This window comes from Eschrichtius robustus, chromosome 18 (genome assembly GCF_028021215.1).
Source record: "Eschrichtius robustus isolate mEscRob2 chromosome 18, mEscRob2.pri, whole genome shotgun sequence".
Taxonomy (NCBI): domain Eukaryota; kingdom Metazoa; phylum Chordata; class Mammalia; order Artiodactyla; family Eschrichtiidae; genus Eschrichtius; species Eschrichtius robustus.
In genome coordinates this window covers 48,471,887-48,487,134 of record NC_090841.1, presented here as the reverse complement: position 1 = coordinate 48,487,134, position 15,248 = coordinate 48,471,887, and the positions used below count along the sequence as shown (strand labels likewise).

Genomic DNA, 15,248 nt, shown 5'->3' with positions numbered 1-15,248 from the left:
GGATCCTGTCTAGGAAACTTTAAGTTACCCCCAGTTGCAAAAATACCCATATTTTCCACTAAAGATTTATAATTTTAGCTATTACCTGCAAGTCTCAAATTAATATTAGTGTATAGTGTGAAATAAGGTTAAGGTTCATTTTCAAAAAGATGTCCAATTTTTTTTAGCACCATTTATTGAACAAACTTTCCTTTCTCTAGCTGAATGGTATGCTTCCTTTATTAAAAATCAAATAATCAGACAAGTGTGGGTCTATTTCTTAGTTCTCGATTCTATTTGTTGTTGTATTTGTCTTTCTTTATGTCAGTAGTATACTAGCTTGATACTGTAGCTTTATATTAAGTCTTGAAGTCTAAGTCTTGAAGTGTAACTCTTCCAATTTTGTTCTTTTTTTTCAAAATTATTTTGGTTATTCTAGTATGCATATGTTTTCTTTGCCTTTAGGCAAATAACAACAATGAAATTGCTGGATCACTGGATAGGCTGTTTGGTTTTATAACAAAGTGTCAGTTCTTCCACAGTCTCACCAACATTTGGTATAACCAGTCTTGCTAATTTCAGCCATTCTGGTAGGTGTGCCGTGGTATTATTAAAAGTAGACCTTTTGGGCTTCCCTGGTGGTGCAGTGGTTGAGAATCCGCCTGCCAATGCAGGGGACACGGGTTCAAGCCCTGGTCTGGGAAGATCCCACGTGCCGCGGAGCAACTGGGTCTGTGAGCCACAACTACTGAGCCTGCACGTCTGGAGCCTGTGCTCCGCAACAAGAGAGGCCACGATAGTGAGAGGCCCGTGCACCGCGATGAAGAGTGGCCCCCGCTCGCCGCAACTAGAGAAAGCCCTCGCACAGAAACGAAGACCCAACACAGCCAAAAATAAATAAATTAAAAAAAAAAAAAAAGTAGACCTTTTAATAAGTCCTTTGAATTTCCACATAAACGGAATACAAAAATGTTAAAAAGAAAAAGGAATTATGATTGGGACAATACTGAATTTATAGAATTCATGATATATCTATTGATGTTTTAGCAAGTCTTCTTTAATTTTTCTTAGCAATGGTTTGTATTTCGTGTTGTTCAATCTATTCCTACATATTTTATGTTTTGATACTATTGTAAATGAAATTGCTTTTTTTTTTTGAAATTGCTTTTTAAATTTCTTTTTCCAATTGTTTGCTTCTAGTGTGTGTGTGTGTGTGTGTGTGTGTGTGTGTGTGTGTGTATATATATTTTTTTTTTTTAAATTTTATTTTTGGCTGTGTTGGGTCTTTGTAGCTGCGCAGGGGCTTTCTCTAGTTGCAGCAAGCGGGGGCTACTCTTTGCTGCGGTGTGCAGGCTTCTCATTGCGGTGGCTTCTCTTGTTGCGGAGCATGGGCTCCATGTGAGTGGGCTTCAGTAGTTGCCGCATGCGGGCTCAGTAGTTGGGGCACGCAGGCCCTAAAGCATGCAGGCTTCAGTAGTTGCAGTGCATGGGCTCAGTAGTTGCAGTGCGTGGCCTCTAGGGCATGCAGGCTTCAGTAGTTGTGGTGTGCAGGCTCAGTAGTCATGGCTCGTGGGCTCTAGAGTGCAGGCTCAGTAGTTGTGGCGCACAGGCTTAGTTGCTCTGCAGCATGTGGGATCTCAGTTCCCCGACCAGGGATCAAACCCATGTCCCCTGCACTGGCAGGTGGATTCTTAACCACTGCACCACCAGGGAAGTCCGAGCTTCTAGTATATTTCTGTGTAATTATTATAGCCGTTAAATTTACTTATCAGTGTTAGTGATTGTTTTGTAATCTGAAAATACAGTCTTCCTATTCCTTTCCGATCTTTATACTCATTTTTCCTTTCTTGCCTTAGTTCACGGGCTAGGAGTTCAAATACAATGTTTAATGTAAGTTATGAAAATAGAAATCCTTGCCTGGTTCTCTCCTTTAAAGGGAAAGCATTTGATATTTCATCATTAGGTATAATATTAGCTGTACGTTTTTTGTAGATATCTTTTATCAGATTGAGGAAGTTCTCTTCTACTCCTAATTTGTTTAGACAGAGGGATATCTGCAAAACTATAGAGATAAAGAAGTATGGAACTTTCAAAATAATGCAATATGATAGGGAATGGCAAGGCATAAAAAAGTACAAAGATAAATAAGTCTAATCATAAAAAGACATGCTAAGGAATTTGACTTTAGGCTGTTTAAAGTTGATAGGGGCATTAAAGCAGGTGTACGGTATGATCAAATCTGTATTTTATAAAGATTACTCAAACTCCATGAAGAAACTGAAGATAAATTTGGAAACTATCGTAGTTATTAGACATTGGCCTTGGAAATTAAAAAAAAAGGCAATGATGGGAATAAAATAAAAGTTTTTCTTAAACTGGGCTATCAACACAATACAGTCTTTACGAGAAAAGGTGCCCCAAATAAAGTCAACCTCAACTTCAATTGAAGTTTAAACCCATTTTTATAAGAATGCCACTATTATTTCTGACTTCTGAACAGAAATAATGTACTGCAGCAAACATCACAGTCAATGGTGAAATGTTAATTTAGAATATTCCCTTGGAGTCAGGGACAACACTGGAAGACAGAAAATAAGAGGAAAAAAAAGAAGTAGAAATTAAAGTCAAAGTCTATAACACAGTGTATGCAATGAATTTCTATCTGTCCTTCAATTTCTATCTGTCCCTTATTCAAATGTCATCTCCCCTCTCAGGGATTCCTCACCTCCAACATGGAATTAACTCAAGATCTCTTCTGTACTTACACCAAGAACTGCCTCTCTCTTGCTAATAGCACTTTAATTATCTGTTAATATGTTTGTCTCTCCCAGTAGACTAGACTAGGAATACCTATAAGCAAGAATTATTGCATGAACTCCATATCCCCAGATCCTGGCATATGTATTCACTTAATAATGGTTTAATGAATGAGCTAAATAAATGAAAAGATAAAACCTTGGCATATGTAATCACTTTATTGCTGAATGAGCGAGGTAAATAAGTGAAAAGATAAAATCGATCATAGTTAACCATATTTTTTTTTTATCTCAACTACTAGAATTAAAGTTAACTAATTTTAAAAAATTAATGAATTAATTAATTAATTAGGCTGTTTTGGGTCCTCAGTGCTGCACACAGGCTTTCTCTAGTTGCGGTGAGTGAGGCTATTCTTTGTTGCGGAGCACGGGCTCTAGGAGCGCAGGCTTCAGTAGTTGTGGCACGTGGGCTTCAGTAGTTGTGGCCCGCGGGCTCTAGAGTGCAGGCTCAGTAGTTGTGGTGCAGGGGCTTAGTTGTTCCGTGGCATGTGGAATTTCCTGGACCAGGGCTCGAACCCGTGTCCCCTGCACTGGCAGGAACCCGTGTACCCTGCACTGGCAGGCAGACTCTAAACCACTGCGCCACCAGCGAAGTCCAAAGTTAACTAATTTTTAAAATGTAAAGTATTCCTTCAAAAAAAAAGTTACAAGTTATATTTCAAAGAAATATAGCAAAGCAGTTTTGGAAACAATATCAGGTTCCTTGTGCTGCCAGAAAAAAAGCTGTGTGTGGAGTAGTGGGAGACTTACTTTCTGCGGTCTGCATTATTATTTCATCAAGCTCTTTTTCCAGTTTCTCATAAATGTCTAGCCTTGCCTGATGTTCAGAGTTCTGTGCTTGAAGTTCGGTAATACGTTTTTCAGAAGAGGCTTGGAGACTATAAAATTCTTTAGTTAAAACCTAAGAGTGGAAGAAAAAAAATTGCAAAGGCAGAATTAAAGAGGTTGACAGTTAAGACAAAAACATGATACAAAATTTTTTTTTAATGATTTAGACATGAAGAGAAAGTAGCTCAATTAAGATGACTGAGGAGGTAAAATACATTTATTTCTGAGGAAAATAATTAATTTGTTTTTAAATGAAAATTATGAAGCACTTTATTACATAAACTGAAAAAAATTTAAAACTTAGTAATAGTTATAGGAGTAACATTAGCATTTGCTTATTAGAATTCAAAAAAATTCCATAATGCTATACTCCTCACCTAGGTGGAGGTTATTTATCTGGTGACCACAGGTATTTGAGAAAGGCTTACAGAGCTGTGTGTAAAAATTATATACTCATAATGAGTCCTTCAGTTTTCCACCAGAGATTATTTCATTTAGTCTTTTTAAAAATTTATTTATTTATTTATTTATTTACTTATGTCTGCGTTGGGTCTTCGTTGCTGTGCGCAGGCTTTCTCTAGTTGCAGTGAGTAGGGGCTACTCTTCGTTGCAGTGCACGGGCTTCTCATTGCAGTGGCTTCTCTTGTTGTGGAGCACGGGCTCTAGGTGTGCAGGCTTCAGTAGTTGTGGCACATGGGCTCAGTAGTTGTAGCCTGTGGGCTTTAGAGTGCCGGCTCAGTAGTTGTGGCGCACGGGCTTAGTTGCTCCGTGGCATGTGGGATCTTCCCGGACCAGGGCTCGAACCCGTGTCCCCTGCATTGGCAGGCAGATTCTTAACCACTGCGCCACCAGGGAAGTCCTATTGCATTTACTCTTACCATGGTTTTAATAAGATTTTTGGTTTGCTGAACAATCAAAAATTCAAAGCAGCAAATCAAAATGTAAATGTGAAGTGCTACTCGGGGCAGTATCAGAAAATGCCTTTGTATAGAAAGAAAGGCTAAAAAATTATTAAAAAGAGATATAAAAGACATGGAAATTGGAGTTATTTTATGTAAGAACAAAAAATCCTGCATTCTCCTATGGTAACTCATTGAAGGAATCACTAGGGTGACAATAATGAATTCACTAAAAAAGGAGACATTTCTAGTAACAAAGGAATGTTCTAATGCTTACAATAAATTCCAACTATCTAGAAAGTTTACTTACTAGTATAGACTAAATTATGGGGTGGTATTACACTTACTTCCTAACACAACATAAGTAATGTAGTATTTCCTGAGAAGCAGTAGAATATTATGGTAAGAATATGGTTTGGAGCCAGAAAGATTTGGATTTCAATCCTGGCTTTGACACTTATTCGTTGTGATCTTAGGTAATTATTCTTTCTATGCCTACCTCAGAATATCGCTGGAAGGATTACATGAGAGGATAAACTCACAGTGCTTAGCAGAGTGTCTAGAACATAGTAAAAGTTCTGAAAAATATTATTATCACTGCAGAAAATACACCTATGAGAACTTTGTATTAAATGGTTTGTAAAAATGAGATGTATTGCTTTAATTATCCTGAATTCTCTATTAGTTTCTCTAATGACAAAGTTCACCTTAACAAATGTATGTGATTGTGTGCTTCCTGTGATGGGGAGAAAGAAGATGTGGAAGATCTATTTACAGTTTTTAACAAGCAGAAATTCTGATTTAATATCCTTTTAATCTATTCCATCTCATTTTCTTCAATTATTTCCATCAGAACTCCCCCACCAGGGACTTCCCTGGTGGTCCAGTGGTTAAGACTCCGTGCTCCCAGTGCAGAGGGCACAGGTTCGATCCCTGGTTGGGGAACTCAGCTCCCGCATGCTACACGGTGAGGCCAAACAAATAAATAAATAAATTAACCCCCCCTCCCCCAACCCTAGATAAACTAAACATCATTCCCCACCCTCCAAATACATTCCTTTGAAGGGCGGAGAAAGAACAACATGGGAATAATATCTGTAGGATGATTTCTAGTGTCCCTGATTGGGTCAGAAAAAGAAAATTCCTGTTTTAGCATTATTCATCCTTGCTGGCTGGAAATGTTTTCTAGAGAATTTATTATAACAAAATCACCGCACAGTTGAACAATCTGGAGCTTTCAGAGAGTTCATTACATTGGGATGTAATTCATTAAGAATCTGGTGGCTGGACTTCCCTGGTGGCACAGTGGTTGGGAATCCACCTGCCAATGCAGCGGACATGGGCTCGAGCCCTGGTCCGGGAGGATCCCACATGCCGCTGAGCAACTGGGCCCGTGCACCACACTGCTGAGCCCGCATGCCTAGAGCTCGTGCTCGGCAACAAGAGAAGCCCCTGCTTGCCGCGAGTAGAGAAAAGCCCGTGAGCAGCAACGAAGACCCAACGCAGCCAAAAAAATAAAAATAAATAAATAAAAAATAATTTAAAAAAAAAAAAAAAAGGAATCTGGTGGCTGAATTCCCTGTCGAAAGAGAGGATCAGTAAGGATAGTGTTAAATGGCAATTCCTACAGCACAGCTGATACCTTTCATCTGTACCCCACTTTCTCCAATAAAAATACCACACAAAGAAAAACTGCAGAAATGGACATCTAAAGAGATAAAGAATCAAAATGTTGAAGATGAGATATTTCATAAAATACTATTTTAAGAAGAGACTTAAAAGTAGTATTAAATTGAGAGGTACAATTTAAAATTCTCATTCATAACATAGAGAAGAGATTGTCAGAAACTTTTGACTTGGGGTACCTTCCAATACCTCAGTACCCCATGGTGGTGAATTCTCCTTTGTTATGGATTTGTCTGAGTGGCTGCTATGAAAAAATTTATTACAGTTTCTGAGAAGCCATTGAAGAACTTGATTATTGGACCTATGGAAGGCTACTACATTAAAGATTCTTTAGGAAAAAACCAATCTATGAACATTTGAGTTTAAACACGAATGCAAAAAATAGGTCAACTGCTTTTAGGAATCCATTAAATATCAAGCTTTCACAGTGGATATCTCCTTCCTTTAAACAATAGAATGATAATACAAAATTATATAAAATTATATAGATAACACATATATAAAATGAATGAAAATACAAAATTATAGGTCAATAATTGCTTTAAAAAGAGACAAAAATATAAAGCCAGTGTTTTGAAAGCTTTTGGCAACTGATAATTAACAAAAAATAGAACAAATTGTTCCCAAGTTATAAATCAATGAGAATACTGGGTAAAAGCCACTGAAAAGTACATAATTATAGCAATCTCTACCTTTCACAAAATTATTTCTCACTGAATTCATTATAAATAACAATTGTCTAAGATACCTTCTACTACTTCAGAAAAATGGATTCAAACAGTGGTACTATATTAGCTTTCATCAAACCATTCACTCACTCATTAAATACTTATTGAGCATCCACCATAAGTGAGGCGCTGTGTTAGGCATCGGTGACACGGTAATAAATAAACAGTCCTTGTCCTCTCAAAGATCCTAGTTTAACAAAGGAGAAGCTGTAAAGAAACTCCCCTACAGCCTCAGCTTTATCAACCAAAGTTTTTAGAATCATAATATTTTTTACAAAGTTGTTTTTCCATGTAAGACCTTTACACAAGAGAACACAATAATTATTAGTCACCTGCACCACAGACCAAGTGGGTAGGTCTATGGGAAAGTGGTTTTCATACCACTTTCCCATAGACCTCCTAAGGTCGCAGCCTTTAGGAGGTCGAGAAATCAATTTAAACTGCAACCAGCTAAAAATAATAGAATAGAATGGTTTAGAAAACATCAGCGCTGTATGTTGTGAAGTACTGGTTAGTGAAATCTTTGTTTCAGTACAGAGAGAGGGGAAGTGCTTCTCTACCTTCCTAAATATAACCCCACCCCCCATCCCAAACACATCCTCAAGCACAGCCATCCAATGTGAAAAGAAAAAGAAACTGCTAGGAATTATAAAATTAAACCATGAAAAATTCCAAAAGATGAATACAAAATCAGAGCTAATCTAAAATGTGTGGGAGAGTCAGCAGTAGCAGATTATGACTGCAGCAATTTCCCAAAGAAGGTACCTGAAGAAGTTTTAAATGCTGAACACTGCTTTGTTTAGAAGTAAGCATCATCTACAATTTTTACTTATGTTTCTTTAAATATGTATTATTTAACATTGTTTTTATGTTTTTCCCTAAGGCTTTATTTTCTGAGACTCTATTTTGTTAGTTTTACTTAACAGAGTACTTTTCAGAAATTAAATTTCTGAAAGATTGTTATAATGAATACTTACATCATTAGCTAATTAATCATGTTAATGATATTACTGCACCTTTCATTCCATGTTTTTCATTTTTATTTTTATTTATTTTTTAAAGATTTTATTGATGTGGACCATTTTTAAAGTCTTTATTGAATTTGTTACAATATTGCTTCTGTTTTACATTTTGGTTTGTTGGTCATGAGGCATGTGGGATCTTAGCTCCCCAACCAGGGATGGAACTCACACCCAGTGCATTGGAAGGTGAAGTCTTAACCACTGGACCGCCAGGGAAGTCCCATGCTTAGCTGCAGCACGTGGGATCTTCAGTTGTGGCATGTGGGATCTTTAGTTGTGGCATGTGGGACCCAGTTCCCTGACCAGGGATCAAACCTGGGCCCCCTGCATTGGAAGCATGGAGTCTTAGCATGGACCACGAGGGAAGTCCCTCATTCAGTGTTATTATTTTTTTAATTTTTTATTATTTTTTAAATAAATTTATTTATTTTTGGCTGCATTGGGTCTTCGTTGCTGCACGCGGGTTTTTTCTAGTGGCGGGGAGTGGGGGCTACTCTTCATTGCTGTGCACGAGCTTCTCATTGCAGTGGCTTCTCCTGTTGTGGAGCACGGGCTCTAGGCTGTGCGGGCTTCAGTAGTTGTGGTACGCGGGCTCAGTAGTCGTGGCTCGCGGGCTTAGTTGCTCCGCGGCATGTGGGATCTTCCCGGACCAGGGCTCGAACCCTGTCCCCTGCATTGGCAGGAGGATTCTTAACCACTGCGCCACCAGGGAAACCCTCCATTTTCTAGTTAAGTGAGATTTCCCATTTAAGGGTACTTTTGCCAGCATTTTAAAAACAACAAACAGACCTATGGCAATTTGCATTTCTTTTCTTAGAAATGGTCCATCCCTTCTTTCCACCTCTTTATCTAAATGAGGAAGGTATGTCCTCTTGATAAGAGATCTTTAAAACTTAAGGACACAGGCTCGTTTTCATACATAACACAAATATTATTTATAAAGCTCAATATGATATAGACCTTGTACTTACGGAGCTTACAGTCTGTGTTAATTTTAAAAGAAAAGTTTGTATATGTACCTCCAATTTTTTCTGATATTTTTCACATTCCAACTGACACTGTGTGAGATTTCTTGCAGTCTCCTCTTGTAGAAGCTGAGCACGCTCACTTTCAAAAGATTTTATTTTACTTTGATGGAGAAATTCTGTTACTTTGCTTTCTGTACTAAGTTGTAGTTCTCTGTACCTGAAAGAAGAAAATTATAAAACACTAAAGAAATCTCGATCTATAGAAACATAAACATTACTTCTACTTTTTTCTATATCCCCATATTATTATGCAGTTAATAACTTTTATTTATTCAGCAAAGCTTTTGTAAATAATTTAGAGAGGCATATGTATGGAAATATGCTAAGTCCAGGAAACAAAACATACCAATTAAACTTCCTCTACTCCTCCCCTATTTTCATTCCTTCCATCCAAGAATAGTTATTACCTGTCTATGATTATTATTATTTTGTAAGACATTTAAAATAAAAAATGGTAAGAACAAGTTTCAGTTATATTGCTTAAAATGACTTAATTTCCATATATTTCATAGGCCTTCGTAAACCTATAGCATTGTTTCCAAACTTGCTATTTCATCTAAGTCTAAATAATATCAGATGGAGAAGAATGGCGTGAAATATGCACATTAACCTGCATCTTCTTGAGATATTTGTAAAATAAATTAAGTTAGTAAATATATATATCTGAATATTACAAGAAAATACAATGTACAAATAACAAAGATAAATATAAAACGATAAGCAGTCTATTACAACACAGATAAGAAACATTCTCTTCATTGCATAGGTATAGCTAGTAATGAAAACATTTCCATTTAACATATAAATCACTGCATATTATAGATTTGAAAATGCTTCAAGTTGGCTGTGTTCTAACAGAAAGCAAACAAAGACATATTACACCTTTTCAGGGAGCTATCATGAACCCAGTATAATGCTAGATGTTCCTAAAATTCATTTTTTCAAATATTTATTGAGCTAGACACCATGCCAGGTAAATATGTATACAATGGAAGACAAAATATGTTTTCTTTTTTTTCTTCCCCCTTAAAGAACTTAGTTTTCGGGAGTTCCCTGGTGGTCTAGTGGTTAGGATTGGCGCTTTCACTGCTGTGGCCCAGGGTTCAGTCCCTGTTCCGGGAACTGAGACCCTGGTTGGGGAACTGAGATCCCACAAGCCGCGTGGTGTGGCAAAAAAAAAAAAAAAAAAAAAGAACTTAGTTTTCTGGGGAAGAGAGGCAAATATATATGAAAATTCAATAGAATATGGTAAGTGCTTCAATAAGGTAATCCCTAGGTTCGAAGGGAACCTACAGGAAGAAGACTTAACTCAGTTTGTGCAGGTGTGTGTTTGTGTGTGCGCAGCAGGAGGAGGTACAGGGTGGAAAGTGCTCTAGGAAGTAGAAACAAGAGTATGTGCAGGGCGGGAAGCAGAGAGCACAGTCTGTTTTATTCACAGTATCTCATTTAATCCTTACAACACCTCTATTAGGTATTTTGCAGATGAAGAACCAGAGGTTCAGAGATTGATTAATTTCTTTAAACAGGAAGAAGGTGCTGGTAAATTTCAGGTGGGGTCTCAAATTCAGCTATGTTTGAGTCTACAGGAATGATCTTTCCACTATTACATAGTATTCTTCACTGACATTTCTGAGTTCAGATAAACTTTCAAATGTGTTTTAAAGGTCATTTCACTCTTGTAAGTGACAATAACATTCAAAGTATAACCAGAGAAAACAGGCATTAGATACTTGCTACAGGCTGCTTCACTATTGGTACTCTTATCTTTAGTAAAAGCATCTCACAATCAGATTGGTGGAAGTTCCATTCAAGCATATTGCTACACATTATTTAATTCATACCAAGGCTTTAAGGTGAATGTCAGCTTGTGTCTTTAACTTTCTGGAAAGTCCAGGCATTAATTTTATGTATATATAAAAGAACAGCTAGGTCATATGGTCACTCCAGTTTTAACTTTTTGAGGAACTGCCAACTGCTTTTCAATGTGGTTGCACATTCTCACCAGCAATTACGAGGGTGGCAAGTTCTCCACATCCTTATCAAAACTTATCATTGTCTCTTTGATGATAGCCATCATCATGGATGTGAAGTAGTAAAAAATTATTTTACTCAAAAATTTATTAATTCAACAATTTACTGACATGACAATGCCCTGTACTCCCTGGGGTAAATTGTCTTATAAATATAAATGCATAAAATGTATGTGAAATCCATACCTATTTGTATGTTAAACTGTGAGACACACTAGACTTCATTACTGAAATAAATTCTTGATAAGTCATTTGGAATGTGATATTTATCTTTAAAAGAATTTGTCTCGAAAAAATTAAACTACAAAGTTTGCCTTTTTCTGGATTCAGGACATTGTGGTTAATTCTGAGGTCAATGCTAACTCCAAACAGGAAATGAAAGACTTAGCTTTTAGATTTCACCTGCTCTTCTTATTCATTATATGGCACTTGAGAGTTACTTTTAGCACTATTATTCTTCCCCTATACTGAACAGTTAAGTAGTTATCTCCTAGAAATTTGAGGATACTAAGTTTAATAAAATGACACTTCTATGAACCAAATGATAATTCTTTTTTTTTAACCAGATATACATATTTTATATATTTTTTATACAGCAGGTTATTAGTTATCTATTTTATACATATCAGTGTATATATGTCAATCCCAATCTCCCAATTCATCCCACCACCACCACCCCCCTCAAATGATAATTCTAAACGACTCATCTATTCTCATGTTGTTTACACAGTAAAAGAAAATCTGCCTCAAATCATTCTGACTTTGTAATAATAGTTACTCTTTTAATTTAAGTTGAACTGTGAAAATGCTGAGGAAACATCAGAGCTGCAAAAGCAGTTCCAGAGTGAGGAACAGACGACAAGGGTACAGGCTGACAATCTCAGGTAACTTCCTCCTACTTGTTGTGCTAATATAACCTGTCACATTTTACTTTGTTGACTCAGACTTCTCAATTTATCCTCTTAATGTGAACATCTTATTTGAACTAAGTCAATATTATTCACATGTTAACAAGTTTATGTTTGACATCCTAACTCAGCACAGTAACCTTAAGAGGTTACATTTCTTACAAAGTTAAAGTATAATCAGAATCTCCAACTATTGTTAGCCCAGGCCCCCAATTTGACTAGATGAGTCTTTATGCTAGCTGGGTTTTTAGTTTTCATACGACTTTCTCATAAATCACATACTACTTTAAAAATAGTAATATAAGGACCTAGAATGAACTGTTTTTGCTCTTAAGGAATATTCACTGCAACGTACTGGGCTGGACAAACAAGGAGAATTTTACCTGTTAAAAGGTGAAAATCAGCAATTAGACAGGAAACAACAGAGATGTTAAACCATAAGAAATGCTCTCAGCTATGGTGAATTAAACTCCAAGCTGCATGGCATATTCTGCAGTGCTGAGAAATAACTGCAGGAGAGACATCAACATGGAATTCTGTTCTCAGAAATGGGAGAGCTCACTTGAACAAAAGCACCAGGTAAAACACTGAATAACAACAGGTTTTCATAACACTATTTACATCAGCAGTCTTTACATATACACGATGGTGAAAAGTTTGTTCATTACACTCTGATGTATTAAGCCAAGCAATGCATGTTTATTCTCATCTCTATCAACAAGATTATCACTGGTAAGAAAGTCAAAGACTCCTATAATTATTCATTTTAGTTTTTATTGCAATGAGAAACAACAACTGATCTTTGAATTTTATCCACAAAATGTTCATGGCTTCCCCAATATTAAAACTGGATATGGGACTTCCCTGGCAGTCCAGTGGTTAAGACTCCACGCTTCTGCTGTAGGGGGCACGGGTTTGATCCCTGGTCGGGGAACTAAGATCCTGCATCCTGCATGCCGCATGGCATGGCCAAAATAAATAAATAAAATTTTAAAAAATAAATAAGTAAAAAATAAAACTGGATATTTATTCTGAACCGAATTATCTAATCTCATTTCCTAGATAGACTTTCTAAGGCAAAATACCCCAAAATATTATATTAAGTGGTGAGGTTCCTATAATCACCAGGACCAGTAAGTGGTCCTTCCATTAAGAAATTCTGAGAGCTGGTCCAGTTTAGAAGTAAGTCAGTGAAGCAGCTGAGGCAAGGAATTTGTCTATGTTCAGGAGAACAACTATGGATAGATAAAGAGCACAGGAAATAACACCTGCACAAGGAAGACTGGTAAAAAGAAGTTAAGCAAAGTTAACAGGATTTCCAGTTACAGGCAAGGGTTCAGGGAAGGATTTTAGTAGTTAGGCATCAGTTAGATTAAGTTTTGAAAGGGACTCTGGGTAGAAAGTTTCGAAAGGGACTCTGGGTCAATATAGAGAAAATACTTGTGGGGTTTAAAAGAATACATGGGAGCAGGTAGTCATGGCTGGACCACTAAATCCTTTGTGCTGGGGAGGATAATTTAATTCTAAATTCCACAAGCAAATGGGGCATACGCTGTCGATAAACTTTCTACATGTATTAAAAAAAAAAAAAAATTGCTTTGAAACAGAGATGGGCCTGAGACTCCAGATAGGGATTTCGCTGTGGGAAACTGGAGTTGACAAGGGCAGAAGCTGCCATCTCTAGGCAACTGAGAATCAATCTTGCTTACATGAGTGGGACACGAATCCCATTTTATTTTGGTGTTTCGGGCTCCTCTTTCTCCTTATTCTTTTAATAAGGCTTCACTGAGTTGATGTTCAATTCCCTTTGAATTATTCATTTTAACTAATCCACACCTTGACTACTCTTTGTCCCTGCTATTTCTAATTCTCAGGGGATAAAACTCATTTCCATTCTATTTACAGAGAATTTCGGTTGTGTTTCTGAACCTGTTCTGCATGTATTACTAGCCCTGTACCACATGCTGAAAATGCTTCTGGATGAGTCAGAGAGATAGTTAACCAAACCCTAAGATCCACTTATGCCAATTAAGAACTGAGGGGGAAAGAACAAAAACAAGACACAAAAACCTGTTTGTTTGGATTTTCTGCTTCTATGAACTGAGGAAAAGCTAATCATCTTAGGTTAAAGATACTAAACCACTGATTTTTCAATTATCCCTAAAGATTTGTTTTGCTCTCAATAGTATCTATCTGTATATCTATATTTATAGATCTATATCTAATCTTACATTAACTGGTATTCTATCAACTAGATATTTAAAGCATAACGAGTATGAAGTACAAGACACGTAATACTTTTTACAAAAGTACACTTTTTATTTCCTCTTTCATATCTGCTGTTTTATATAGGACTAACTTTCCATTAACCAGAATATTCCTTTCTTTCTTTTTTTTTCTTGTTTCTTTTCTTTTCTTTTTGTGGCCATGCTGCACGGCATGAGGGATCTTAGTTCTCCGAACAGGGATCGAACCCGTACCCCCTGCAATGGAAGTGTGGAGTCTTAACCACTGGATCACCAAGGAAGTCCCAACCAGAATATTTCATTCCTCAACATCTAATTCATTTAAAAATATTTATTGTGCGCCTAAATGTGCCAGGTACTATTAGGTACCAGAGAACCACAAATAGCATCACTACTCTTTAAGGAACTCACATTGTAATGATGCAAAGGCAAACAAACGTAAGGTGATAAGCTAATAAATTCTAATAATAATAATAAAGTAGAGTGAGGGTAGAGAGAATAATAGAGATATTAGTGGTGGTGTTAGTTTAAAGAGGTTGGGCAGGGAAGGCATCTCTCTGTTAAAAGGTGATATTTGAGCAAAGGATTTAATAAAACCTATATTTTAGAACTAAAATAAGTGATTAATAAATATTTACTGGCCATGTAAAGATTATATGTATTATATAAGATTTACATAATAAAGACTTTTTCATTTTAAAGAGATACAATGTTAAACATATGAAGGCAATAGGAGTCCTTCACACTGACTTGAAACTTGGTATCTTAAACCAGCAGTTAAAATTACCTACCCAAACTATACTAATGGATTTACTAGAGAGTCTAATCTATATGAATTGTAACTAGAACAAAGAGGACTGAATTTTTAACAAATGCATTGGTGACATCAGGATGAATGCTACTATTTCACAGGACTGGGAAATAGACACTTATTTGAACAAACAATTCGATCACTGTTTAAGAAATGCTTTGAATTCATTTTTATTCTGAAGTAATTCATAAGCCACATAAGAAATGTCCTTTCATCATTTATAGTGTGTCTTTTTGAAAATGGCTTTAAAATTTTTGTCTTGATTAT

General features: G+C 36.5%; 1 protein-coding gene across 4 annotated transcripts in view; it reads right to left on the bottom strand.

The window, feature by feature from the left end:
- The window catches only part of PIBF1 (progesterone immunomodulatory binding factor 1), a 209,289-nt gene that overhangs the window by 78,125 nt on the left and 115,916 nt on the right, over positions 1-15,248 (bottom strand). For all 4 annotated transcript variants that reach the window (XM_068526551.1, XM_068526554.1, XM_068526553.1 and 1 more), the window contains 2 exons: positions 8,978-9,143; positions 3,546-3,696 (listed from right to left, as the gene is read on the bottom strand). In XM_068526551.1, the coding sequence (XP_068382652.1) occupies positions 3,546-3,696; positions 8,978-9,143 (317 nt within the window). The remainder of the gene's footprint in view (positions 1-3,545; positions 3,697-8,977; positions 9,144-15,248) is intronic.